At 41.2% G+C, this 27,753-nt stretch overlaps 1 protein-coding gene across 1 annotated transcript in view; it reads right to left on the bottom strand.

Moving 5' to 3' along the window:
- csmd3b (CUB and Sushi multiple domains 3b) overlaps positions 1–27,753 on the bottom strand; it is a 1,751,526-nt gene that overhangs the window by 731,570 nt on the left and 992,203 nt on the right. Inside the window, exon 6 of the mRNA XM_048529668.2 lies at positions 9,530–9,642. Within this exon, the coding sequence (XP_048385625.1) occupies positions 9,530–9,642 (113 nt within the window). The remainder of the gene's footprint in view (positions 1–9,529; positions 9,643–27,753) is intronic.

The raw sequence follows: 27,753 nt of genomic DNA, 5'->3' as shown, positions 1-27,753 counted from the left end.
GCAAGTGTCCTTACACCCAGAAAAAGCAACACCTTATAATAAGATTACAAAGAGTGGAGCTGGATGAACACAGCAGGCCAAGCAGCATCTCAGGAGCACAAAGGCTGACGTTTTGGGCCTAGACCCAAGAGCCTGACTAAAGGAAGAGACTTCCAATAGTTTTTCATTTTCTCCTGGGCTGTGGTCAGTTTGCTGGACAGGCTCAACTTTTGTCATGACGTTTCTTAAACGGCACATAGGACTATGAATATTTGATTTGAGCTGGACAGATATTAAAGCTAAGATTCTGAAACTTTTGTTTTAACCTTTTTGGCTGATTTCATGTGAATTCTGCATGTAGAAAATATAATTATGGAAAACTTTAGCTTGAAGTAAGCAAATGTAATTTAATTACACTTGCTATATATAATGCAAAGTGCACTTTGCTGCAAGTTAACTCAGTTGTGGTTATGGACTGTTGATGGCATTTTAATTCAGTATTTTATATAATGCTACTTAATATTTAATGAAGATAAGAAGAGACTAAATCCTTTGCATAGTAATTTTGCTCGTGTGTTTTCAAATAAATGTACACTCACATGATGTAGCACATTACTTGAAGTGGTCTAAGGAGGGATTTATCGGAATACAGAGGAGGCAGAAATAATTAGATTAACAAAACAAATATAAATAATCTTTTGAAGAGCTTAAAGAGAATAATGCTGTGGTTGGTACAAACATACAAAGAAAGATACCAGCTATAAACAGCTCATTGTGCTTTCATTCCTGATGACTTTTACAGAAAAAAAACAAAAACAAAGTAAAACAAAAAAGAAAAGTGATTATTTAAATTTATTATTGTTCACTACTTCTGGACTTGTCACCCTGGGAAATGCACTGTTCAAATAGTGCTTCAACTAGAACGCCTAACCTTATAGCTCAACAGCATCAGTTTATTCATATTTAAAACTGGTGAAAAAATATACATTTTAAAAAGCAGGAATGAATTATATTGATGATGGTGAAATCCCATTTGTAGACTTGAAAGTGGATGCTAACCATGATTTAGCAGATAGTAGGATGCCTGGGACAGCATCTTATGATCAATGTCATATCAAGAGGCATACCAATGTCACACCAGCATTCAATTAAGGATGGTAGCACACTCCTAAAGCTACTGGCCAGAGAGTTACATCTCTGAAGTGCCAACTCTAGTGGTGACCATTGCTGAGGCTGTATCACCAGTGAGAGGACAGTCAATGGTGGGGCATCCTTGCAGGACATTAATGCTGGGGAAAGCCAGGACCCCACAGCAGATAAGATTCAAATCATAATATTGTATTTCCCAACATGCTGATCTGATTTTTGATGGATGAGATTTTAAAGCCTCTTAATTTATTTATTGGTCTCTTCAATACATTTTGCAAGGACAGTTTCCTCCATCAACCTAGCAGTAATGTTAACACTATAATCGGACAATGTACAATGACATTGTCTCTGACATTCTGTCCTACACGCCAGGAAGTTTGATAATTGGAGGTTGGGTTATTTTGTTGGATAGGTAAAGATTAAGTCCATGGAGGAGAGGAGGGAGAATTGGGGAAGAGGTATTTTGTGGATGGTTTCCTACCCTATTGCTGTTTGACTCCATTTAATGGACAACTGAGTCAATTAAGGCCACAGCCTGTTTCTGCTGACTCAGCAGCAGTTCCCAGGGTTGAAAAGCACTGGTTGAATGGTGGTCCTGATCTTAGGAAATGGGCTGCACTAACTCCTCCCCATCAACCTCCAGAACCATGTAACTGGAGACTCAGCAACATTGCGAGGCCTCAGATAGATATCGTACTTAGCATTCTACAGACCTGCTTCCTCTAATTGGTTGGCAGCTTTCAAAAGTCAGGGCTCCCCTTGCCAACTCAAAGAAAATGCCTGTGCCACTGACTTTTGGTGCTTGTATGGAACATGCTTTTTTTTGGAAGGTATTGCTGAAAGTGTTGACACTGGGTTCCTAATTACTCTTGAGCTGGTCATTGAGACACTCATCATGTTCACATGGTTTCAGCCAAGTACTCTTTTCAAGTTAGCAATTTATAAACCTAGTATATTGTAAGAACAATGGCTTTATATTTTTGTGAATTTGAAAATCATGAACCACATTGAGAAATAGCTAATTAAAAAATAACAGGGCTTTACCAGGATTTCACATAAAGGAATTTGAGAGCTGTCATGCACTCTCTTTTGTGGCTGTGGGTTTTGCAATGGTCAAGAGCAGGGGACTTGTTCACAAGTGAAGTTGACTAGTTTTCAGCAAACTGAATATGTTAAACTGAAACAGCTACAGATCTATATGCTGATGTTCTCCCCAGCAAAAGCTGCCTGTTCTCTGCAGTAGAACAAAACTCTGTTTCAACTTGAAGAAAACCAGCTACTTTTTCCTCTAGCAGTTGCTATGAGCTGTGAATTTTAAATTGATAAATCAGAGACATTTTCCAAGTGAAGTAGTTACTCTGTACTTCTTACAAACCAATGGAAACTTCTTGAAAAAAGACAACTGAACGCCAAAGGCTGGATTAGCAAATGAAGGATCACTTCAAAAACAAAACTGGGGAGCAAAAACCACTGAATCAACTTTCCAGTTTTTGCTCTAACTCCAACAATAAGCTATTTTCTCTATTTGTTCGTGTATGTGCATGTGCACACATATGGGTAAGGTTTTAAGGAGTTTTGAATTTTAGTTAATAGTGTTGTGCTAAGGGTTTACATATTTTTAATTGCTTATCACAAAGAATAATACTTGTTCAGTTCACACACATTGGTTGGTACTTTCTATCAACCTTAGTTTGAAAATCATGTGATTTGGGGTACTTTGCATGCCTTAAAAATAACTTCAAATTTGGTACAAATCTGGGAACAATGGATCTCAATTTATGGTCCTTTATCCCAGAAAACAATATAATTATCACAAGCTGTTCTGCTGCCTATGATTTTAATATTGTCACAATTACATTATATATTATAATGCTATGTGTAATCTTGAATTTAAAAATAAATCTCAGCAAGCATGTTTAACAAACGATACCAACCATGTTCCTGAAGTTGTGCAACACGAAAGAAAGTCTTCAATGATAACTAATTCTATTGCCATGGCTACAGATGTTAGCTCAGGAATAAAAGTTCAGAAAAAGAGGCGAACGAAACACGTTATTGTATGACATTTTACAAGTTTTCTGAAATGAAATGAATACCTTCCCATTTGTTGATGATGTTACAAGCACGGTCACAGGAATTTTTAAGTTTCTTTTTTTTTGTAATGTACTGCTAAAAATACAATATCCAACACCCAGCATGAAAAATGAATCACAAGGAATTTTCTTTTGATCTACAGTTTAAATCTCCTGGGCATTTCCTGTTTTATTTCTCTTAGTACAGATTTTGCAGAAACACGCGTTTCTCTAAACAAGAGGACAATTGTCCTGCTCTCCACTCTCTTCCACTTGGTTGAAGAAAAGTTGAAGAAGTGGATAAAATGCAAATTAACTGAGGGCAATATGTGCAAAATATAAAAGATTTAAAGATAAGACAGATGAGCTTTTGCTCTCGAAAAAATAAAAACACTCATATTCCAGTTTGATGACGTAGCTTTCATGCTGATGTTTGATCATGGCCAAACTGCCAAGAGTTTCATGCAGAATGATACCAATAGCACAGGCTGAATCTCTGGACAGGCTGAAATGGCTTATGAAGCTAATGTTCTCATTTTGCTCCATCAGAATACCCAAAGTCATGGTTAACAGCCCCTGGGCAACAAAGATGCTGCAAAAAGAGAGAAAGGGATTGAGAGAATGTGTCCTTCTCTTCCTTCTCTCAAATATTTAGCGCTGAAAGAGTAAGGATACTTTGCTTCCTACAGTTTATTACTCATAATTTATGTGCCACCAAGGACATAAAAATAATATTGCAAATTAACAATGCTGCACGTACCGATTTGTAAATGTTTGTAATCAGCCTGCTCATAACTTTGGATCAGGATTGGACCAGGCCTAATGGCTCAGAGGTAGAGACTCTAGTTGAGAGCCCTCAAGAGCTGCAACAAGTATTGCTTTATACACTACTAAATATTTGAAGCATCTGTGTGATATATTTCTGCCCAGTGCCACTTATTACCTAGTTCATGTGATGTTGTAACTTTACTGTAAAACATTGATATTTGTTGAAGTATAAAATACGCATCCCAATTAATGAACACCTGGATTTTTTACAGAAAGTGATAACTATTTGTCTAAAGCAAATTTATTTACGGTGATACCTTTGTGATTATGAGAATGGGTCATAATGAGATTGTATTTTATCGAATAGATTAGTCCCTCATTTCAGAACTGGCAGTTGAAAACACTAAGTAAAAGCAATATTAGAGCATTATCTATTTAGATATTGTGAACAAGTAATCTTGATTCAGATATTTGTGAACTAATGGAGCGGAGATGGTATGAACAAGAAAGTTTCACAAAAATATCCCACTAATCGATTTCACCAAACAGAGTTAGTTGGGCTTGTTTAATTCTCTTTTATCACTTAATGGAAACCAGCTGTGAGAGAATTGTAATAAGCCCAGTTTATTTCTTTTTATGGGACATATCACCATTTGTTAGCAATATCATGCAAACTTTAGCAGTGTTTGTTTAATAGGGACAACTCTAATCAAATAAATGCTTATTTGCCATGCATGGAGCTCCATGATGAGGCTTATACTTAGAAGAGGGATGGAGTTAACAAAGAGTGTGCAGTTATAAGCAGGATAATGGTATTCATGTTTCATTTTATACGAGGTTTACTGTAATTTAGACTTTGTGCTACAACACTTTCTCTCACAGCTGGTTTCCATTAAGTGATAAAAGAGAATTAAACAAGCCCAACTAACTCTGTTTGGTGAAATCGATTAGTGGGATATTTTTGTGAAACTTTCTCGTTCATACCATCTCCGCTCCATTAGTTCACAAATATCTGAATCAAGATTACTTGTTCACAATATCTAAATAGATAATGCTCTAATATTGCTTTTACTTAGTGTTTTCAACTGCCAGTTCTGAAATGAGGGACTAATCTATTCGATAAAATACAATCTCATTATGACCCATTCTCATAATCACAAAGGTATCACCGTAAATAAATTTGCTTTAGACAAATAGTTATCACTTTCTGTAAAAAATCCAGGTGTTCATTAATTGGGATGCGTATTTTATACTTCAACAAATATCAATGTTTTACAGTAAAGTTACAACATCACATGAACTAGGTAATAAGTGGCACTGGGCAGAAATATATCACACAGATGCTTCAAATATTTAGTAGTGTATAAAGCAATACTTGTTGCAGCTCTTGAGGGCTCTCAACTAGAGTCTCTACCTCTGAGCCATTAGGCCTGGTCCAATCCTGATCCAAAGTTATGAGCAGGCTGATTGCAAACATTTACAAATCGGTACGTGCAGCATTGTTAATTTGCAATATTATTTTAACATGTAAAGCACAAAGAGTAACAAGAGTGTTAATTCATTGAACCATTGACCAAGAACAAGAGAACATGAAATCTTTGGCAGTACAACTAATTTCCAGGTACCTTTTAGATTTGAATATTTTGTGAATTAGCTTTAAGGACTGGCTACCAGTGATAGGAAACACCTTGGTCTCACCAACAATTAAGCATATGAAACATTGAAATGGTAGGTTATGTTTCAAATAAAGTGGTAATACTAAAAGCCGGGCACTACCCTTCTGCTGGATGTCAATACACTTTTACATCAGCAACAGATATCAGCTGATGGTAAGTGTAGTGTTGTCAAGTGTGACAGAGATTTTATGCTAATGCTGTCTTTCTTCTGCATGGGCAAATAGGAGGAAATATAATAGAGGTATCAAGAAATAAGTCACAGTCATCTCAAGATCTGAAGTATGTTCTTGGATTCACCTGTTGTGGGTTAATTCTGATTTTGAATTCCTGCACATAAGTAATTAAGGTACAGGTAAAAGTCCTTGATTGGTGAGGGGAATGGTATGTGAAACTTCACCATCGGTATTCAATGCAATGTTTTTGACCCGATAAAGAGCTTTGAGGTGTAATTGTAGAATTTCTTGTTTTGCTAATTAAACAGTTTCTCAGTAATAATAGGATTCCAGCTAAGGCATTACTGCATATTGATTCTGGGAGTTGCTCATATGGAATCACAAATTCAGAGTACCTTCACATTTGTCCCTAAAAATTCTACAATCGAAAAACAACAAACAAGTACTCTGCTGTCAATATCTGAGCGACTTCTTTAGAAGCATAATGTAACAACTAAATCTGAAACGTTTTGTGGTTCATTAGGTTTTCGTATCAATAGTCGATGGTTTAAGACTCAGACGATAGCCCAGAAATCCCTGTGTGTGCTATCAATAGACAGACTTGGGTGCAATGATACTCCAACTGGCCCATTGCCAGTGGCACAAATACTGTCACAAATCTTGGTATCTGACACATGTGGGATGCCCAATGAATAAATAGAAAAAGCTGCTGCTATGATATCAATATCAGTAGAACCATGCACATTCTGTGAGGCATCAGAAAAATCAACAAAATACCTTCGACCTGTTTTGGTAATGCAAATAATTGTTCCTATTCAACAAACTACCCATAGAATGTATAATTTTACTCATTTCTTCCTTCGGGGACAAAGTAGGCCAGATACACATGGACACCCTTGGCATACAGTACTACTAAGAGTGTAAATAAGACAATAAAGTTCTTCTTTTTGTTTATATTCAAATATGCCAGTCTGTTTGTGCTTTGATATATATTGAGACGTTTAAGGGGCTGGTTTCCCAAATGCCAATAAATGGCACCCAACAGCCACAAATGTGTTGTTCTTTGTTGCAACTTATTGAAAGGGTTAAAAGACATCACAAAATATGCTTCAGCCATCAAGAGATAAAGAATTGTTCCTGGTGGGAGATAATCAAAGTTCTGTATATCTCTTAGATATTCTGGATATTTTCATTAGAAGGTGTATAAGCATTCAGTGATTTTCCCAAGTATTAACAGCATTTGGCTACTGTAGTGATGTGACATTTATCATAAATTGAGCCTGATTGTCACTTATGAGGCTATCATATATCTTAGATTTAGTCTAACTAGGTACTAAGTAACTGGCAACAAAACTACTTATTCTTTATCAAAATTGAGCCTTACTTCTGTTGAACAGATTATATGGATATCTTTCCAAACACGGAATCAATAGCTTATGCTGATATCATTCAGAAGGACTGGTGACAGTGAATCTCTCCAAGGCATCCCAGCTGGTTCCAGCAGGATCCAAGATGTACACGATTATTGAAGGAGAGACAGCAGCTGATTGTTTGATACAGCAAGTCACGGATGATTTTAATGGCACGTTTAGAATTTTTTCTGCATTTGGATGTGATTACAGATCATGCCAAGAACTTTTCACAAATTCAGTATTCTTCTTTCAGACTCTGGAGTAATTTCAGAGTAGTGGATGGAGATGATGATGGCCAGGGATTTACTTGGGCTCATTTAATTTCTGTAAATGCACCCAAGACCTATGGTCTTATCGATTATAAGATTTAGATACAACTTGTTAACCTGGTTGAATTCTAGGCCTGTACTGATTTCAGAATCAAATGAAGGACTCTCTGTACTTTGCCAAAGAAAGTGACATTATTCTGTAATTGGGCACTTATCCACTTACCAGAGTGCTAACATTGTTGTTAAGCAGGATAAAGGACTCATAAAAATGTCCATTACTCTCAGCTATTCCAAATATCTTCTTTGATTAATTATCTCAGCAGCACTCTCCTGGGCATGATGACCAAGAGCCAAGTGTTTGCAACATACACTTTCCAATTTCCCTCTCCTTTACTGGGGATTGTTCTTTCTTCAGCAATTAAACTGACATGAAAACCTTCCTACCAGAAACATGACACACATAAACTAATAGCTTCCTCCTTGTGGAATGTTATCACATTAAGAGAAACTTGCCCTTTATTTCTTAGCTGATCTCACCAGGTCCTGAAAATTTAGAAGAAAGATTCTAATTTATTCTTCAATTTGTATACATTACAAATGGCTAGTTTAGTTTTCCTAGCATGTCAAAATGTAATAAGTTTACTGCAAAAGATGCACCAGTTTAAAAGTCTAAAGGCTGGAGAAAAGTAAAAGATTAAAAATAATGTACTAAAAGTAATACTATAGCTATGAGCCATAGCTTTTTTTCTGACTTAAATTACACATTTTAGAGGCTTATATCAGATTCAGCCATTCGACTGATAGCTATCCATCATATAATGTAAGATATTGTGAAGACAGCCAAAAACAAACAACTGGAGTGCACCAGAACTAGCATGGGCAGATTTAAGTAGTTTGACGAGATAAAACTATTTGTTTTTACTGTCTTCAGGTGTTGGTAAAGTAAAGTCTCCATAGTCCTGCTGGGCCTTACTTATTTGGGGGAAGCAATGAGTGACGGGAAAGGCTGAGACTGTGAGTTCTAAGTGATAGTCTCAGCTGGTGCAGGAATTGAACCACACTGTGAGCTCACCTCTCTGTCACAAACAGGCCACCCAGCCAACTGAGCGGATTTCTTGTAATAACATCAAAACCGAGAAAATTATTTTCAAAGTAACTCAGTTAAGTCCTTCAATATATTAGTTACTGCCAAAACTTTTGTCTCAAACATTGATCACTAAAAGTTGTTCTTTGTTAAACTACTTTGGAGAAAAATCCAATAATCTAAAAATGAGTTCACAGCAGCAAAGAAATGGATCAGAGATTTGTTACTGGTCCCTTTAGTAATGATTCCACCTGATATACAACAGGAGCAATCTTTGTGAGAATGTGCAAATTATTCCATAAAGTGCTATGTCTTGTTTACAATTTATTTGCTGTGCCTATGATTTCAGCTTCATGTATGCACCTCATTTAATGAATTGCCCATCTGCAAATTTTGGCAGTAACTGATATACTGAAGCTGTAACTGAGTTACTTTGAAAGGAAACTTCTACGTACTAACTGGTTTACTCCCTCTCCTCTAGACTTTACAAGCAATTTACACAATCTCACTGGAAACCAACAATGTATTACATGATTTCAACAGGGATTGTGGAATACTTATTGCTGCTGCATTGTTTACAGATACACTTGAGAAAGAAGAACTTGTAAAATTCACCTTTGGGCCACAAGAGAGGCAGAGTTAAAATTGATTCTATTCTGAACAGACAATTGTCAATGATTTGTACTCTCAAATTTCACTGACTTAAAGTTGTCTTTGCACTTTGAAAGGTTTCAAACTGTGATTAATATTTGAAAAGGCTTTGACTGCATACAAATCCAATTGAAACATTAAAGTACTCCCCCCTTTAAGCATTCTTTAAACATTATTCCCAGAAACATTCAAGCTGAAAATTTAGTCACGGGTATACCCCGCTTTGTTGTGAAGACACAAAATATCTTCTGAAAGTTTTCGCATGCAAAGTTACATTTTTGTGCATGCAAATTTACCTTGGTACTGAGCACTGAATCCGCTGTGTCTGTGGTTGTTGTCTGATACAAAATGCAACCTAAGCCAGTTCTTGCTGCTGATAATAGGTGGAGGCAGATTCATCCCCGAAAACCTGAGCAAGAAAGTTTAAGAAAAGGAACACCATTGTTATTATCATTCCAGTTCAAATTTCTCATTTATTAGTTGCTATTTAAATGTGCTACTTTCAAAATTAGAAGCGACTGGAAGAAAAGAAAATTTATCAAAACTGTAAATTGTTCCAAATGTAATACATTAGTCCAGGATGAATGAGCTCGCAGATCTAGCCAAAGTTGTGATAAAAGTAAAGAGCAAGGTTTTGTGCCCTTTGAGGATAATCACAATGTGGGTTCATTTTCAGATCCTGAACCCACACTTTTTGGCAATGTGCTCAGCAAGGTTGATCTTCTTGGAAGCACTGTCCTTATTGGCCACTCACAAATCTGCAGTCCCATTAAGGATTGTGGGCATGTTTATGAGGCTACAGGAAGGATGGCAGCACGATTTCCAGATAAGCACTCTGACAATCCAAGATGGGCACCATAACTTCACCTCTATCTTGAAGAGTTCTCTAAACAGGCATTTACTTCTTTAACTTAACATGAGACAATAGCTTCCAGGCCATCATTCTGGAGAAACAGAGCAGCTAAAAAAAAATTGTGGGAGCAGGACTAAGTTACTCGGCTCTCCAAGGCTCCTTAAACTGTCAACATGATCCTGGATGACTTTTTACCTCAATATGTTCCCACACTATCTCTACATCCCTCATTTCCTTAGTTTTCAAACATCTACTGATCTCTGATTTGATTATTCTTAATGACTGACATGTATGACACCGAGGAAGGGAATTCCAAACGTTTAAAAACCATTAAGTGAATCAATTCTCTTAGTATCAACCCAAGATATTTCCCTCATTAGACTGCGCCATCATGTTCTCGATTTCCCAACTGGGAGAATATCCTCTGAAAGCGCATGAGTTTTATACATTTCAGTACGACCTCCGTGTATTCCTACTAACTCTTGTGGAATAGACACTTTCATTGCACTGTCTCACCAAAGAAAATATGTTCTTCTTTGGATGAGACAAACCTGCATGCAACGCTCTAGGCATATTCTTACCAAAGATCTGTAGAGTTGAAATAAGAATGTTTTACTCTTCCACTCCAATCTTTTAAATCATAAAAGCTACAATATTATAAGAGAGGATAACTTAGCAATTTATTTCCTTTTTTTATTACTACATCTCCATGCTATGTAGTTAAATATACTTTACCACGATTATAAACACAGACATACAATTTGTTTCTTTTACAACAAATGCATCCAAGGCCAAGAATATTAAGCCAAATCGTAATATTATACATGCAATAAAGCAGGAAAGCAAAACCTTTTTATATTTCTAGTGCAGTTACTAAAATAATTAGATAATTAGTTTCAGATAAAAAAGCAACTTGATACGGCTATGATTTATTTTCTAAACTATATTCAGTCAATGATACAACAGAGAGATGGTCAAACAATGTGGTCAAATTTACTCACAATATGGAGGGAATGAATTTTTTTTGAATTGGCACTTTAAAGATATTTTCTTAATCAGCTCCCTTTACTGCAATATTAATTTCATTAGTCATGTTCTGAAGTGTAGGCAAGTTCAAAGATTTGTTAGATTACATTTACCACATACTGAAGTATTCTTTTCTGTTTGGAAGCTTTGCAGATTCCCACTGATAATAAATCTGCATTGTCCTTCATTTTGAATAATAGAAAAGCCATACCAACTGGTGAAGAATATTTGAAATGGCACTGAATAACATTGAGGGTGTAGATTTTGGTTTGCGGCAGATAAACTAAGTAAATAAATCCATTTATTGACTCGACCATTTATGGCAAGGCCAGTATATAAAGTTTTGTCAAAGATCTGTAGCTCAGGTTGTAAGCGAGGTTGTTGACTTGAACAAAAAAAGGCTGATGTGGCAAGCAAATCAACAATCTCAAGATCAGTATTTGATGCCCTCCTAAATGCCCTTGAACTGAATAGCTTCCATAAGAGTCAACTACATTACTGTGGCTCTGGAATCACATGGCGGTCAAATCAGGTAAGAATGGCAATTTCCCTATCTAAAGGACCTTTTCAGAAGGAGATGGAGTTTTAAAACAATCAATATTAGTTTCATGGGCACCATTTTCAATTCCAGATTAATTGATTGAATTCAAATTCCATTAACTGTCATGTTGCAATTTGAAGCTGTGCTCCCAGAGCTCTGTGGATCACTGGTCCATTGATTTTACCACAACATTACCATCTCCCATAGCTTCGAGGGAAATTCAAGAATTCAGCATCGGACATGTCAAACATTGGCCAGTGGCCATACAAACTTGGGTGGAAGATGATGAGTGGAAATCAAACACCCCAGATGAGTCTGCTGACTTTGGGCTATCACAAAATTAAATGGACTCTCAGCTTAAGATCGGTCAATGATTGTGTTTAAACAAAGAGCAAGCTGATAAATCATATGCTAATAAATGATGCTACACGGGACAGTATTTTACAACAACGACACAAATAGCAGCATTGAGTCATCGCTAATGACTCTTAATGCACAAAAATTAATATCTTGTTCTGCAGCATCTTCAGGGTCAAAAGTGCATTTCTGACATGAGCTCAGACCAGGTGACCAATATCTGTCAGTCGGAGACATATTGAGTCTCTGCCCACCGCAAATGTAGGGCCACAACTGAAGAGAGAGAGTTCTCACTGACAATTTGCTGGCTCGTACTTCTCTTCCATGAAAGTTGTGTACATTTATTTTGATGAAGGACAAGTAAGTTATTCCTGGTGCTATAACAACGATTTATTCCTCAGTCGGACCTTGAAAGTAGATTATGTCATATTTTATCACTTATTTTGTGGAAGCAAACTGTGTGCAATTGGAAAATTTCTAACATTGCAAAGGTGAGTATACTTCAAAAGTGCATCATTGGGTGTGAAGCACTCTGAAAGGTCTTGCAGTTATGCAAAGCAGCACTTCATCCTATCTTCAATTCCACTCAGTGATCTGATTATTCTAGCATATTGATCAGCTAAAAACATCAATTTGTATTTGTATACTGCCTGACTGGAAGCACAATAGTTCGAGTACTTAGATGGGTCAGTTTTTGTTCAATGTGTGCAGGAGGGTTTCCTGACATGGTATGTAGATAGGCCAAGAAGAGGCAAGGCTACATTGGATTTGGTACTCGGTGATGAACCCAGGCCAGGTGTTAGAAATGGAGGTAGGTGAGCACTTCAGTGATTGTGACCACAATTCGGTTACATTTACTTTAGCGCTGAAAAGGGATCGGTATATACCACAGGGCAAGAGTTATAGCTGGGGGAAAGGCAATTATGAGGCAATTAGGTAAAATTTAGGATGCATGGGATGGGGAAGGAAACTGCAGGGGTTGGGCACAATTGAAATGCGGATCTTGTTCAAAGAACAGCTACTGCGTGTCCTTGGTAAGTATGTACCTGTCAGGCAGGGAGGAAGTGGTCAAGCCAGCAAACCATGGCTTAGTAAAGAAGTTGAATCTCTCTTCAAGAGGAAAAAGGAGGCTTGTGTAAAGATGAGGCATGAAGGCTCAGTTAGGGCACTTGAAAGTTACAAGTTAGCCAGGAAGGACCTAAAGAGAGAGCTAAGAAGAGACAGGAGTGGACATGAGAGGTCTTTGGCAGGTAGGATCAAGGAGAACCCTAAAGCTTTCTATAGGTATGGCAGGAACAAAAGAATGACGAGAGTAAGATTAGGTCCAGTCAAGGACAGTAGTTGGAATTTGTGCGTGGAGTCCAAAGAGGTAGGAGAGGTGCGAAATGACTATTTTTTGTCAGTATTCACACTTGAAAAAGACAATGTTGCCAAGAAGAATACTGAGATTTACGCTATTAAACTAGAGGGAATTGAGGTTCATAAGGAGGAGGTGCTAGCAATTCTGGAAAGTGTGAAAATGGATAAGTAACCCTGGGCCAGATGGGATTTATCCTAGGATTCTCTGGGAAGCTAGGGAGGAGATTGCAGAGTCTTTGGCTTTGATCTTTATGTCGTCATTGTCCAGAGGAATAGTACCAGAAGACTGGAGGATAGCAAATGTTGTCCCCTTGTTCAAGAAGGGGAACAGAGACAACCCTGGTAATTATAGACCAGTGAGCCTTGCTTTGGTTGTGGGTAAAATATTGGAAAGGATTATTAGCGATAGGATTTATAATCATCTAGAAAGGGATAATTCGATTAGGGATAGTCAACATGGTTTTGTGAAGGGTAGGTCGTGCCTCACAAACCTTATTGAGTTTTTTGAGAAGGCGATCAAACAGGTGGATGATGGTAAAGCAGTTGACGTGATGTACACGGATTTCAGTAAAGCATTTGTTAAAGTTCCCCACAGTAGGTTATTGCAGAAAATATGGAGGAATGGGATTGAGGGTGATTTAGCAGTTTGGATCAGAAATTGGCTAGCTGTAAGAAGACAACGGGTGGTGGTTGATGGGAAATGTTCATCCTCGAGTTCAGTTACAAGTGGTATACCACAAGGATCTGTTTTGGGGCTACTGCTGTTTGTCATTTTTATAAATGACCTGCATGAGGGCATAGAAGGATGGGTTAGTAAATTTGAGGATGATACTAAAGTTGGTGGAGTTGTGGATAACACGGAAGGATGTTGCAGGTTACAGAGGGACATAGATAAGCTGCAGAGCTGGGCTGAGAGTCGAATGTGGAAAAGTGTGAGGTGATTCACTTTGGAAGGAGTAACATGAATACAGAGTACTGGGCTAATGGTAAGATTCTTGGTACTGTGGATGATCAGAGAGATCTTGGAGTCCATATGCACAGACCCCTGAAAGTTGCCATCCAGGTTGATAGGGTTGTTCGGAAGGTGTACAGTGTGTTAGGTTCTATTAGTAGAGTGATTGAGTTTTGGAGCCATGAGGTCATGTTGCAGCTGTACAAAACTCTGGTGCGGCCGTTCTTGGAGTATTGCATACAGTTCTGGTCGCTGTATAATAGAAAGGATGTGGAAGTTTTGGAAAGGGTGCAGAGGAGATTTTCCAGGATGTTGCCTGGTATGGAGGGCAGGCTTTATGAGGAAAGGCTGATGGACTTGAGGCTGTTTTTGTTAGAGAGAAGAAGGTTAAGAGGTGACTTAATAGAAACATACAAGATGATCAGAGGATTAGACAAGGTGGACAGTAAAAGCCTTTTTCCTCGGATGGTGATGGCTCGCACGAGAGGGCATAGCTTTAAATTGAGGGATGACAGATATAGGACAGATGTCAGAGTTAGGTTCTTTACTCAGAGAGTCGTAAGAACATGGAATGGCCTGCCTGCAACAGCAGTAGATTCGCCAACTTTAAGGGCATTTAAATGGTCATTGGATAAATGTATGGATGATAATGGAATAGTGTCAGTTAGATGGGCTTCAGATTGCTTTCACAGGTCAGTGCAACGTTGAGGGCCAAAGGGCCTGGACTGTGCTGTAATGTTCTCTGTTCTATGTTCTGTAAACTTTGTGAGATGATTCACAGGACAGTGCCAAATGAAAAAAACTAAGATATCAGAATTGGTGACTCAAAGCTTTGTCAATGAGCTAAGCATTCAGTAACGTTTTAAAGAGACAGAATTGTGGGGGGCCATTTGGGGATGGAACTTCAACACTTCAGCTTCAGATAGCTCAAGGCACAGCCACCAGTGGTAGAACTAGGAATGAGTAATAAATGCTGACCGAGTCAAATGAGGGCCACATCCCAAACTAACAATAAACTCAATTAAATCATTACAGAGCAAGAGGCCAAGATTTTATATACTCAGAGAGCTGAGGGTCTGCAGGAGGTGACAGAGATTGGGAAGGACGAGATCAGTGCAGGATCTGCAAATAAAGAATTTTAAAATTGAGGTGCTCCAGAATGAAGAGTAATGTAAGTTACTGAGTATAGAAGTAAGAGGTGAGCAAGATTGGTCTAAGCTCAATCCAATGGTGCTTAATAGCAGGTATGTAGAGTTGGGTAGGGTCTCTGGAACCTTGAAGTGAAATGCTGGAGCATTACAGTTGGTTTTAAAAGTTTTAAATTTGTAATTTTATCTTCTTCTTTTAACTAAATTGTTTAATCCTATTTTTCCCTCCCTTCTCTTTTGCTTTCTGCACTGAATTCAACTTTGAACTTATTACTGTGACTGACACTTCCTGATTCTGACAGTTAACACTTCCACTCTTTTACATGATTATTGCATCAAAACTGTTAATGTATCCTGAGTATTGAGCTTTATAATGAGAGAACAGCTTTTAAAGGTCTTTTTGAAGTAGTGTTTGTACTTTATAGCTCCAAATTTTGCAAATATTCAAGATTGCTTTGTTGACATTGAACCACAAAAACTGTATTGTGAAGACAAAATGCAAGGCACTCAGAGCACTTCTGTGAAGGAACTGATATCCAATGTCTTAATATTCATTGGAAATGTTCAATTCTGCATCAAAGGACTGTTCTGGGCATGGGAGCAAAAGAAACCGAAACCCCCAATACTTTTTCTGTCTCTTCACAGTATCCAGTTCCAGGTCCTGGTCATCACAGAACCATCTCTCAGTAATAGCAATGAGATCATATCCCTTTCGCTTAAATTGCGTCTTTCGATCATCTACCTTGCGCAAACGCTGTGTGCATTAAGGGAGAGTGCCCTAAAAATTGTCTTTATCACATAACTCTGCTTTTGAAGCATACTCAATGCTCGGCTTTATTTTTCCTGTCTTCTGTTCTCCTGCGTATCTTTTCAACTTGCTGCTGCCGAATTGGAAGGAAGTAATGTTGAATTATCCCTCAGGCTCCTAGACGTTTGACAGAAAATCTCCCTGTGAGCACAATCCTAGCCATAGAATACGTACAGTGTGGAAACAGGCCATTCAGCCCATCAAGTTCACACTGACCATCCGAAGAGCATCCTAGCCTACGCATCTTCCTACCCTATCCCTGCAGCCCTGTATTTTCCATGGTCAATCCACGTAACCTGCACATCTTTGGTCTTAGTGAGGAAACCAGAGCACCTGAAAGAAATGGGTAGAACGCGCAAACTCCACACAGAGAGGGTGCTTTTGAACCTGGGTCCCTCGCATTGTGAGGCAGCAGTGCAAGCCACTAAGCCACAGTGCTGGCTCATTTAAAATGCTGGTGCTTTTGAAATGTAAGCTTTCCAGCTTCTACCGGTCCCCAGAACCAGTCCAAGTGTGTCAGAAATTGGATGCCTTCCTTTCTACACCAGCCTAGTTCAATCGATTTGTTGCCTTGTTGCAACACTCACGAGCATTTTGCATTGGGTAATCTTGAGAGTCCTGCCCCTGAGGTCCTGCTTTTTCATTTCCTTCTGAACTCCTGAAGTCTGTTGTTAGGACATCATCCCCCTTCTTCTGCACTGTAATGTTCTATGTTCTGACCTATGGCGTTGGTATCAATGTAGACAACAAACTTTGGCTGATGCCTCTCCTTCTAGAGGATATCCTGTGGCTGTTTGATGACAACCTTAATGCTAGGGTTCTTTAAGTTTGAGCATGTCTTCTTTGATTTTATACTCACACTGCAATTAACCTGACTTTATACACATAATATACATGTCATCTGTTGAGACAACTTTCAGCTATGGACAAGATTTTGAAGGAAGGCAGAGGAGGAAGGAATCGATGTTGTATGACTTTATAACTCGATGTTTGAAGTTCTAAAATTAGATTGTTCAGCATACTCTAGATGACTGCAAGAGCCAGTATTGCTAACATTTTTCTGAGTGCAATTGCCACTTGTGCTCATTAACCTTCCTTTCCCGGTGACCTGTGAGACTGATGACAGTTTGGGCTAAGTCAATCAGTCTAATTGTTTTGTGGCCAAGGGTACAATTGTTAGAAGGGCAATTGGTGGTGAGGATAGAGATGCCATTGGAGACCTCCCAATTCAATTAGATTACACCGATACAACAAAAAATTTGAAGTCTTTTAATGGGACACTCACAATATGAGATACAAAGGTTAACAAGTCAAACGGGCAGATTTCACTGCAGCTGATGGGTCACCGGAACCGGGAGGATCTTAGTGGAATACTCAGTGAACACTGAACAGCCTTTACAAGTGAATTGTATTGCATTTTCAGTGAAAATCTTTTTAACAATCCTCAAATAGAAGGAAATGGTTCAGGAGACTTTCTTTTTATGTGGTTTGAGCCTAAAATCATTCCAAATTAAATGTGTAGACGCTGCGCACAGCATTCCTGCGACCGTAAAGTGGGCTTCATGATTTCCTGCTTCCAGATCAGCAGGCTGCCGATCATGTAATGTGTTTTGTGCTGGTGCTTTGCCGACTCCATTATAATTGGGATCAGTTCCCAGGCTAACATCTCCAGGCAGCTACTATGCACTTGCCATTCACCATCTGGCCAGACACACTCAACACTAAAATCATCATCCACCAACAGTGGGCATGATAGTTCCAAAGTATCTAGATATTTAAGGGCTTTTTTGAATGAAACAAAAAAAAGATGAACTCAATGAAAACACCAAATATTTCATTTCATTGTACTGCAAAGCAAATAAAAACACCAATCAAGCCACAAAGAGCAATGAATGGCTGAAAAACAAAAAGCTTTCAACAGTCACGTATCTGGACATTCTTTAGGTATATTAGGAAAGAACATTGTGGTAGGTTTCCTGTCGTGATTTTAAAAATGGTAAAAGGTGACTAGGCATGGAGAACTTCATTGAATTAGAAGTTAGAATTCTACAATTAAATGCATGACAATTTTGGATAGATGTTTTCAACCTGTACTCTTGTAGATGCGATTATTTCTGACAGAATGGGATGATCATGAAATTGTAAGAGGACAGTGTTACAAAACTGGAAGGCCACTAATTGTTTTTTTTTAAAATAGATTTGCATTTCAACTACCAACTTAAAGGAATTGCATGGTAAAATTTGACATCGAGAATTTTTACATGAAGAAACAAATTGGAAGCAATATCGATTCAACAATAACTGATGTTTTGTTGCTGTTTCCTCAGGAAGTCTGCATTTTCACAGTACTATACACTCACACTTGCACATGATAAGAGTGTGGAGTTCGGGAATTGTTCACGTCCACTCCATTGTCAGGTGAACATGTTTACTTCATATTCAAAGGAGAGCAAAGTACAAGTACCTGCCTTTATTAACCACTGAGGTAATAATCTGTGCAAGTTGGTTGTTGTATTCATCTGGAATAACAACAGTGAACATGTAATTTGTTTGTCATGTAGCATTGTGAGGCACCTTGAGGATTTAAGATAACCAAGTGTGGAGCTGGATGAACACAGCAGGCCAAGCAGCATCTCAGGAGCACAAAAGCTGACGTTTCGGGCTTAAACCCTTCATCCGAGAGGGGGATGGGGAGAGGGAACTGGAATAAATAGGGAGAGAGGGGGAGGCGGAACAAAGATGGAGAGAAAACAAGATAGGTAGAGAGGAGAGTAAAGGTGAGGAGGTAGAGAGGAGAGTATAGGTGAGGAGGTAGGGAGGGGATTGATCAGTCCAGGGAAAATGGACAAGTCAAGGAGGCGGGATGAGGTGGTAGGAAGGAAATGGAGGTGCGGCTTGAGGGGGGAGGAAGGGATGGGTGAGAGGAAGAACAGGTTAGAGAAGCAGAGACAGGCTGGGCTTTTTTTTGGATGCAGTGGGGGGAGGGGATGAGCTGGGCTGGTTGTGTGATACGGGGGGGGGAGGGGAAGAACTGGGCTGGTTTTGGGATATAGTGGGGGAAGTGGAGATTTTGAAGCTTGTGAAGTCCACATTGATACCATTGGTCTGCAGGGTTCCCAAGCGGAATATGAGTTGCTGTTCTTGCAACCTTCGGGTGGCATCATAGTGGCACTGCAGGAGGCCCATGATGGACATGTCATCTAAAGAATGGGAGGGGGAGTTGAAATGGTTCGCGACTGGGAGGTGCAGTTGTTTGTTGCGAACCGAGCGGAGGTGTTCTGCAAAGCGGTCCACAAGCCTCCGCTTGGTTTCCCCAATGTACAGGAAGCCACACCGGGTACAATGGATACAATATACCACATTGGCAGATATGCAGGTGAACATCTGCTTGATATGGAAGGTCATTTTGGGGCCTGGGATGGGGGTGAGGGAGGAGGTGTAGGGGCAAGTGTAGCACTTCCTGTGGTTGCAGGGGAAGGTGCCGGGTGTGGTGTGGTTGGAGGTGAGTGTGGAGCGGACAAGGGAGTCGCAGAGAGAGTGGTCTCTCCGGAAAGCAGACAGGGGTGGGGATGGAAAAATGTCTTGGGTGGTGGGGTCAGATTGTAGATGGCGGAAGTGTCGGAGGATGATGCGTTGTATCCGGAGGTTGATGGGGTGGCGTGTGAGAACGAGGGGAATCCTCTGGGGGCGGTTGTGGCAGGGGCAGGGTGTGAAGGATGTGCTGCGGGAAATGCGGGCGACACGGTCAAGGGCGTTCTCGACCACTGCGGGGGGAAAGTTGCGGTCCTTGAAGAACGTGGACATTTGGGATGTGCGGGAGTGGAATGCCTCATCCTGGGAGCAGATGCGGTGGAGGCGGAGGAATTGGGAATAGGGGATGGAATTTTTGCAGGAGGGTGGGTAGGAGGAGGTGTATTCTAGGTAGCTGTGGGAGTCAGTGGGCTTGAAATGGACATCACTTTCCAGCTGGTTACCTGAGATGGAGACTGAGAGGTTCAGGAAGGTGAGTGATGTGTTGGAGATGGCCCAGGTGAACTTGAGGTTGGGTTGAAGGTGTTGGTAAAGTAGATGAACTGTTCGAGCTCCTCTGGGGAGCAAGAGGCGGCACCGATACAGTCATCAATGTAACGGAGGAAGAGGTGGGGTTTGGGGCCTGCCTAGGTGCGGAAGAGGGACTGTTCCACGTAACCTACAAAGAGGAAGGCATAGCTTGGGCCCATGTGGGTACCCATGGCCACCCCCTTTGTCTGTAGGAAGTGGGAGGAATCGAAAGAGAAATTGTTGAGGGTGAGGACGAGTTCGGCTGGGGGGATGAGGGTGTCGGTGGAGGGGGATTGGTCCGGCCTCTGGGACAGGAAGAAGCGGAGGGCCTTGAGGCCATCTGCATGAGAAAGACAGGCGTATGGGGACTGGATGTCCATGGTGAAAATGAGGTGTTGAGGGCCAGGGAATTGGATGTCCTGGAGGAGTTGGAGGGTGTGGGTGGTGTCACCCTGCGGATATAGCAACTTTTTCTCAATGCAAGCTTCTTCTTTACAAAAAGTATAAGATTAATTGTCTGATGAATGCAGACAGTGAGAATCAAATTTCTCTTCAAATAACTTAAATTGCATTCACACCAAAAAAATATGTTTGACATGTAGCTACAGAAAGCATACAAATCTTATATCTTGTCATGTCTATCAGACAGAAGGTCAGTGATTATCAACAAACTGAGGCATACACCAAGGTTATGCAAATATCTTTGAACTCTTCTGATATGAATGCAATTTTGCAGCAAAGAGAAAAAAAATACAATTGATAATCATGATAAAGGAGGAATACATTTTTAAAGTTTAATTTGCACAGTGGTAAACAATTTCAATTTCGCTCGCCAACATGGAAGTTAGAAATGAAGTTGCCTGACAGGTAGAACCCCACAAGAAATTTCATTGTGGAGGTGGGGTGAGGGCAGGAGAGTGAAGTTAGAATTGGCAACTTAAGACCATAACACCATAACGCACAGGAGCAAAATTCAACCCCGTGGGCCATCAAGTCTACTCTTTCTGACTGACATGCTTCTCAATCCCATTCTCCTACCTTCTTCCCATAACCCTTGCACCCCCTTACAAATCAATAACTTATCTATTACTATCTTAAATATACTCAATGGCTTCTCCTCCACAGTCTTCTACGGCAATAGTTCCACAGATAAACCACCTTCTGGCTGAAGAAATCCCTCCCCAACTCAATTCTAAAGGGTTGTTCCTTTCCTCTTAGGCTGTGTCCTCAAGTCCTAGTCTCTCCTACTAGTGGAAACATCTTCTAAACATCCACTCTATCTTGGCCTCTCAGTATTCTACAAGTATCAATGAGACCCCCTCCTCACCCTTCTAAAGTCCATCATGTACAATCAGAGTCCTCAACTGCTGCTAAAATTACAAGCCCTTCATCCAAATGATCATTCTTGTAGGCCTCCTCTGGACTGTCTCCAATGCCAACACATCCTTCCTCAGATATGGTGCCCAAAACTGCTCACCATATTTTAGGTGTGGTCTGACCAGATTCTTATACGGCCTCATCAGTACATCTCTGTTTTTGAATTCTAGCCCTCTTGTAATGAATGCTAACATTGCATTTGCCTTCTTAACTGTCAGTTGAAACAACATGATAACCTTAAAATAATCATGAACAAGGACTGCCAAATCATCCTGGGCTTCAGAATTCTGAAGCCTCTACCCATTTAGAAAACAGTCTATGTTTCTATTCTTCCTATGAAGGTGCATACCCTCGTACTTTCCCACATTGATTCCATCTGCCACTTCTTCGCCCACTCTCCTAGACTGTCCAAGTATTACTGCAGCCTCCCTGCTTCTTCATTACTATCTGTCCCTCCACCCGTCTTTATGCCATCTGCAAACTCATCAGCAATGCCTTCAGTTCCATCATTCACATCATTAATGAATAACGTCAATATCTGTGGTCACAACATGGAACCCTGTGGAACTCTACTAGTCGCTAGCTGCCATCCTGATAAAGGTCCCTTTAACCTTACTCTCTGTTTTCTGCCAATCATCAATCCAAGCTTATAACTTGCCCCTAACATAATGGGCTCTTATCTTATTGACAACCTCCTGTATTGCACCTCATCAAAGACCTTCTGGAAATCCAAACAGATCACGACGACTGGCTCTCTTTTGTCTATCTTGCTCATTACCTCCACAAAGATTTCTGAGAGATTTGTCATGCATAACCTCCCTTGACAAAGCTGTGGTGACTCAACTATATTTTACCATGCATTTCCGAGTACTCCTTAATTTCATCTTTATTAATGGATTCTAAAGTATTTCCAATGATTGAGTCAGGCTAACCAGTCTGTAATTTTCTGTCTTCTGTCTCACTCCCTTTTTAAATAGTGATATTATTTGAGACATTTTTCAGTTCTTTGGGACTTTCACTGACTCCAGTGATTCCCAAAAGATCACCACCAATGCGCCCCGAACCTCCTCCGCTATCTCCTTCAGAACTGTGGGGTAGTCCATCTGGTCTGGGTAATTTATCCACCTTTGGATATTTCAGTTTCTCCTTTGTGACTGCCCTACACTCACCTCTGCCCTCTGACTATCTTCAACTTCTGCTGGTAGCTTCCACTGCGAAAACTGATGCAAAATACCTATTCAGCTCCTCCACCACTTCTTGTTTCCCCATTACTACTTTTCTCATTTTCCAGCAGTTCAATATCCACTGTGATTCTCTCTTACCTTCTATAGATTGAAAATAAACTCGCAATTTCTTTTATCTTTCTAGATAGCTTACCCACTCATTTCATCCTCCCCGACCCCCACCTCCGACCTGTTGCATTTTTAGTGACCCTAAGCTGGTTTAAAGGCTTCCCAATTCTTCGCACTTCCACTAACCTTCACACATTGTATACTTTTTCTTTTCAGCTGCTATAATAAATATTTTCTGCTTTTATCAAGAATGGTTTGAGAGGCTATTTTATCTTCCCCAGGAGCATCCAAAGTTGTTAATAATAACTTGAAAACTGGAGGAAGGGAGAGTACAGTTCAGATCATGTGGAATATAAGTAGAATTGATAGCAAAGTTACTATAAAACAGAAACAAAGTGTAGCTATGAGAGCTATTTACTTAAATGGCAGAAGAAGCCGCAGTCTAAGGGGAAAATGGGGCAACCATGGCTGACAAGGGAAGTCAGGGACAGCATAAAAGCAACTCTGATAGGCAGGAAACCCTAACTGAGCAGGGTCATTTGAAACACATGCTGAGTTGAAACAGACAATAGTTTGGCTGGTTTAAAGCCCAAATGCACACCGGAAGTGAATGCAGTCAACACAAATGATCCTGAAGAGTAGCTAAGGTCTGTTTAACTGATATTATGTGAAGATTTTTTTAGAATCCCCCATTCTTCTAAAATGCTTTGATTGACAAGTCATCACCTCAAGGTTAGAAAACAAAATTATTTGCCTGTGCAGTTTCAGCAGTTTCTGTGCTGTCATTTCCCAAGGGATGCTACGATATTATTATAAGTGCCTGCCTGAGTTTTAGAAATTACAGTATCTCAATGGGGATATAATTTCACAGTTCAATGAGGCTATTAAAGGATCAGCTGTCTTTGATGTGGTCACTGAAATGAAGTTTGTTTTTCCAAGAGATAAACCACTTGAGGAGATTTAAAAGTTTGAAATTAGAATATTTTCACAGAATCCCTAAAGTGTTTAAACAGGCCATTCTTCCCATTGAGTCTATACCGACCCTCCAATGTGCATCCCACCCAGACTCACCCTGGAACCCTGCACTTCCCAGGGCTAAACCACCTACAGGACAATTTAGCATGGTCAAGCCCCCTAACCTGCACATCCTTAGAGCGTGGGAAGAACCTGGAGCACCAGGAGGAAGCATCTGCAGACACGGGGAGAATGTGCAAAGTCCACACAGTCAACTGAGGGTGGAATTAAACCCGTAACCCTGGCACTGTGAGTCAGCAGTGCTAATCACTGAGCCACTGTGCCACCCCTCTGTTCCATTAATGGAAGATTTTTCACTTCCAAGTGCTTGCAATAGCTAGAAGCATTTCCCTGTATGACTCCTTAGGTCAGCCTGAAACAAATACTGGGTAAGTGACGATGGAATGGCATGGGGGGGCATATGAGTGGGCTTGGAGATGTGTGGGAGGCATTAGTATTATGTAACTGGCATTGTGGTTGAAAAACCATGCTAAGTAGATGGGGGAATGTGCTGGTCTGGAGATGGCATTGGACATGAGGGGACTGAAGTAGGTGAACCACATGCAAGAGCTGGCTTGGAATGGGTGGCGGGTGTGAGGCAAGGGCTAGATATCCCAACAGCCTCTAAAATGACAAAAAAAAGCCCATAAAAATGAGGAAGCTTTTCTAACCCACCTCTCTTTGAATCTGCCTGTCACAGTGACTGCTGACATTTCGGGTCCAGACCATTCTTCAGAAATGGGGGAGGAGAAGGGGGTTCTGAAATAAATAGGGAGCGAGGGGGAGGCGGATAGAAGATGGGTGGATGGAGGAGAAGATAGGGCGAGAGGATACAGACTGGTCAAAGAGGCGAGAATGGAGCCAGTAAAGGTGAGTTCAGGTGGGGAGTTAGGGAGGACATAGGTCAGTCCAAGGAGGACGGACAGGTTAAGGGGGCGGGATGAGGTTAGTAGGTAGGAGATGGGATTGGTGCTTGAGGCGGGAGGAGGGGATAGGTGGGAGGAAGAACAGGTTAGGGAGGCAACGATGAGCTGGGCTGGTTTAGGGATGCATTGGGGGAGGAGAGATTTTGAAGCTTGTGAAGTCCATATTGATACCATTGGGCTTCAGGGTTCACTAGCTGAATATGAGTTGTTGTTCCTGCAACCTTCAGGGAGTATCATTATGGCACTGCAGGAGGCCCATGATGGACATGTCGTCTGGGGAATGGGAGGGGACTTAAAATGGTTCATGACTGGGAGGTGCAGTTGTTTATTGCGAACTGAACGGAGGCGTTCTGCAAAGTGGTCCCCAAGCCTCCAATGGAGAGGAGGCTACAACGGGAACAGCGGATGCAGTATACCACATTAGCAGATGTGCAGGTGAACTTCTTGGGGCCTGGGATGGGGGTGAGTAGGGAGGCATAGGGGCAGGTGCAGGACTTCCTGCGATTGCAGGAAAAAGTGCCGGGTGTGGTTGGGTCGAAGGGGAGTGGAGAGAGGAAAAGGAATTCACAGGAGAGTGGTCTCTCCAGAAGGCAGATAAGGGTGGGGAGAGAAAAATGTCTTTGGTGGTGGGGTCGGATTGCAATGGCGGAAGTGTCAGAGGATGATGCGTTGGATCCGGAGGTTGGTGGGGTGGTGCATGAGGACGAGGGGGATTCTGTTTTGGATTTTATTGCGCGGAGGGCGTATGAGGGATGAGTTGCGGGAAATGCGGGAGACACGGTTGAGGGCGTCTCGACCACCGAGGGGGGGAAGTTGCGGTCCTTGAAAAACGAGGACATCTGAGATGTACGGAAGTGGAATGCCTCACCCTGGGAGCAGATGTGCTGGAGGCAAAGGAATTGGGAATAGGGGGTGGCATTTTTGCAGGAAGGTACCTGGGAGGAGATGTATTCTAGGTAGCTGTGGGAGTCGGTGGACGTGAAATGGATATTGGTTTCTAAGTGGTTGTCGGAGATGGGGATAGATAGGTCCAGGACAAAAACAGAGGTATTACAGGTGGTCCAGGTGAACTTAAGGTTGGGGTGGAAGGTGTTGGTGAAGTGGATGAACTGTTCGAGATCCTCGAGTGAGCATGAGGCTGCTCCGATACAGTCATCAATGTAATGGAGGAAGAATTGGGATTTAGGGCTGTAGGTACGGAAGAGGAATTGTTCCACATAAGTTACAAAGAGGCAGGCATAGCTTGGGCCCATGCAGGTACCCATGGCCACCTCCCTTGTCTGCAGGAAGTGGGAGGAATCTGGATGTGAGTTTTCTCGCTGAGCTAGAAGGTTAGTTTTCAGACGGTTTGTCACCATTCTAGGTAACATCATCAGTGAGCCTCCGGTGAAGCGCTGGTGTTATGTCCCACTTTCTATTTATCCGTTCAGGTTTCCTTGGGTTGGTGATGTCATTTCCTGCATTGGTGATGTCATTTCCTGCTCTTTTACTCAGAGGATGATAGATTGGCTCCAAATCAATGTGTTTGTTGATGGAGTTCCGGTTGGAATGCCATGCTTGTACGAATTCTCGTGCCATCCTAGGACAAGCCAAACATCCAACACATCCATCCCAGGACAAGCCAAACAGAGACACACACGAGAATTCCTAGAAGCATGGCATTCCAACAAACACATTGATTTGGAGCCAATCTACCACCCTCTGAGAAAAAGAACAGGAAATGACATCACCAACATAGGAATTGAAATCACCAACCCAAGGAAACCTGAACAGGTAAATAGAATGCGGGACATAACACCAGCACTTCACCAGAGGCTCACCGATGATGTAACCTAGAATGGTGACGAAACGTCTGAAAACTAACCTTCCAGCTCAGCGAGCAAACTCACATCCAGAAACTCAAACTGAGCTACAAATCTTCTCAAAACTTGCCAGTGGGAGGAATCGAAAAAGAAGTTGTTGAGGGTGAGGACGAGATCGGTTAAGCGGATAAGGATGTCATTGGACGAGCACTGGTTGGGCCTGCGGGACAGGAAGAAGTGGAGGGCCTTTAGGTCATCTATATGGGGAATGCAGGTGTGTAGGGACTGGATGTGGTGTTGGGGATCAGGGAATTGGAAGATCTGGATGAGGAGGAGGGCGTGGGTGGTGTCACAGACGTAGATTGGGTGTTCCTGGACCAAGGGGGAGAAAATGGAGACCAGATAGGTGGAGATAAGTTCGGTGGGGCAGGAGCAGGTGGAGACAATGGGTCGACCAGGGCAGTCAGGTTTGTGGATTTTGGGAAGGAGATAGGAGAGGGCTGTGTGGGGTTGGGGAACAATGAGGTAGGAAGCTGTGGATGGGAGGTCACCTGAAGTGATGAGGTTGTAGTTGGTTTGGTGGTCGGGGGTGGGGTCATGATCAAAAACCCTGAAGAAGTTACCCTCCTTCCTCCCGAAAAAAAGAAATTCTTAGATGATATGTCCATCCTTGGCCTCCTGCAGTGCCACAATGATGCTACCCAAAGGTTCCAGGAACAGCAACTCATATTCTTCTCAGTACCCCTGCAGCCAATGGTATCAGTGTGGACTTCACAAGCTTCAAAATCTCTCCTTCCCCCACGGCATCCCAAAGCCAGCCCAGCTCATCCCTGCCTCCCTAACCTTTCCTTCCTCCCACCTACCCCTTCCTCCCACCTCAATCACCAATCCCATCTTCTACCTCCGAACCTCATCCCACCCCCTTGACCTGTCCATCCTCCTTGGACTGACGTATCTCGTTCCTACCTCCCCACCTATACTCACCTCCACTGGCTCCATCCCCGCCTCTTTAACTTGTCTGTCT

Source organism: Stegostoma tigrinum, chromosome 5 (genome assembly GCF_030684315.1).
Source record: "Stegostoma tigrinum isolate sSteTig4 chromosome 5, sSteTig4.hap1, whole genome shotgun sequence".
NCBI lineage: Eukaryota > Metazoa > Chordata > Chondrichthyes > Orectolobiformes > Stegostomatidae > Stegostoma > Stegostoma tigrinum.
This window is presented reverse-complemented; position numbering and strand designations above follow the sequence as displayed.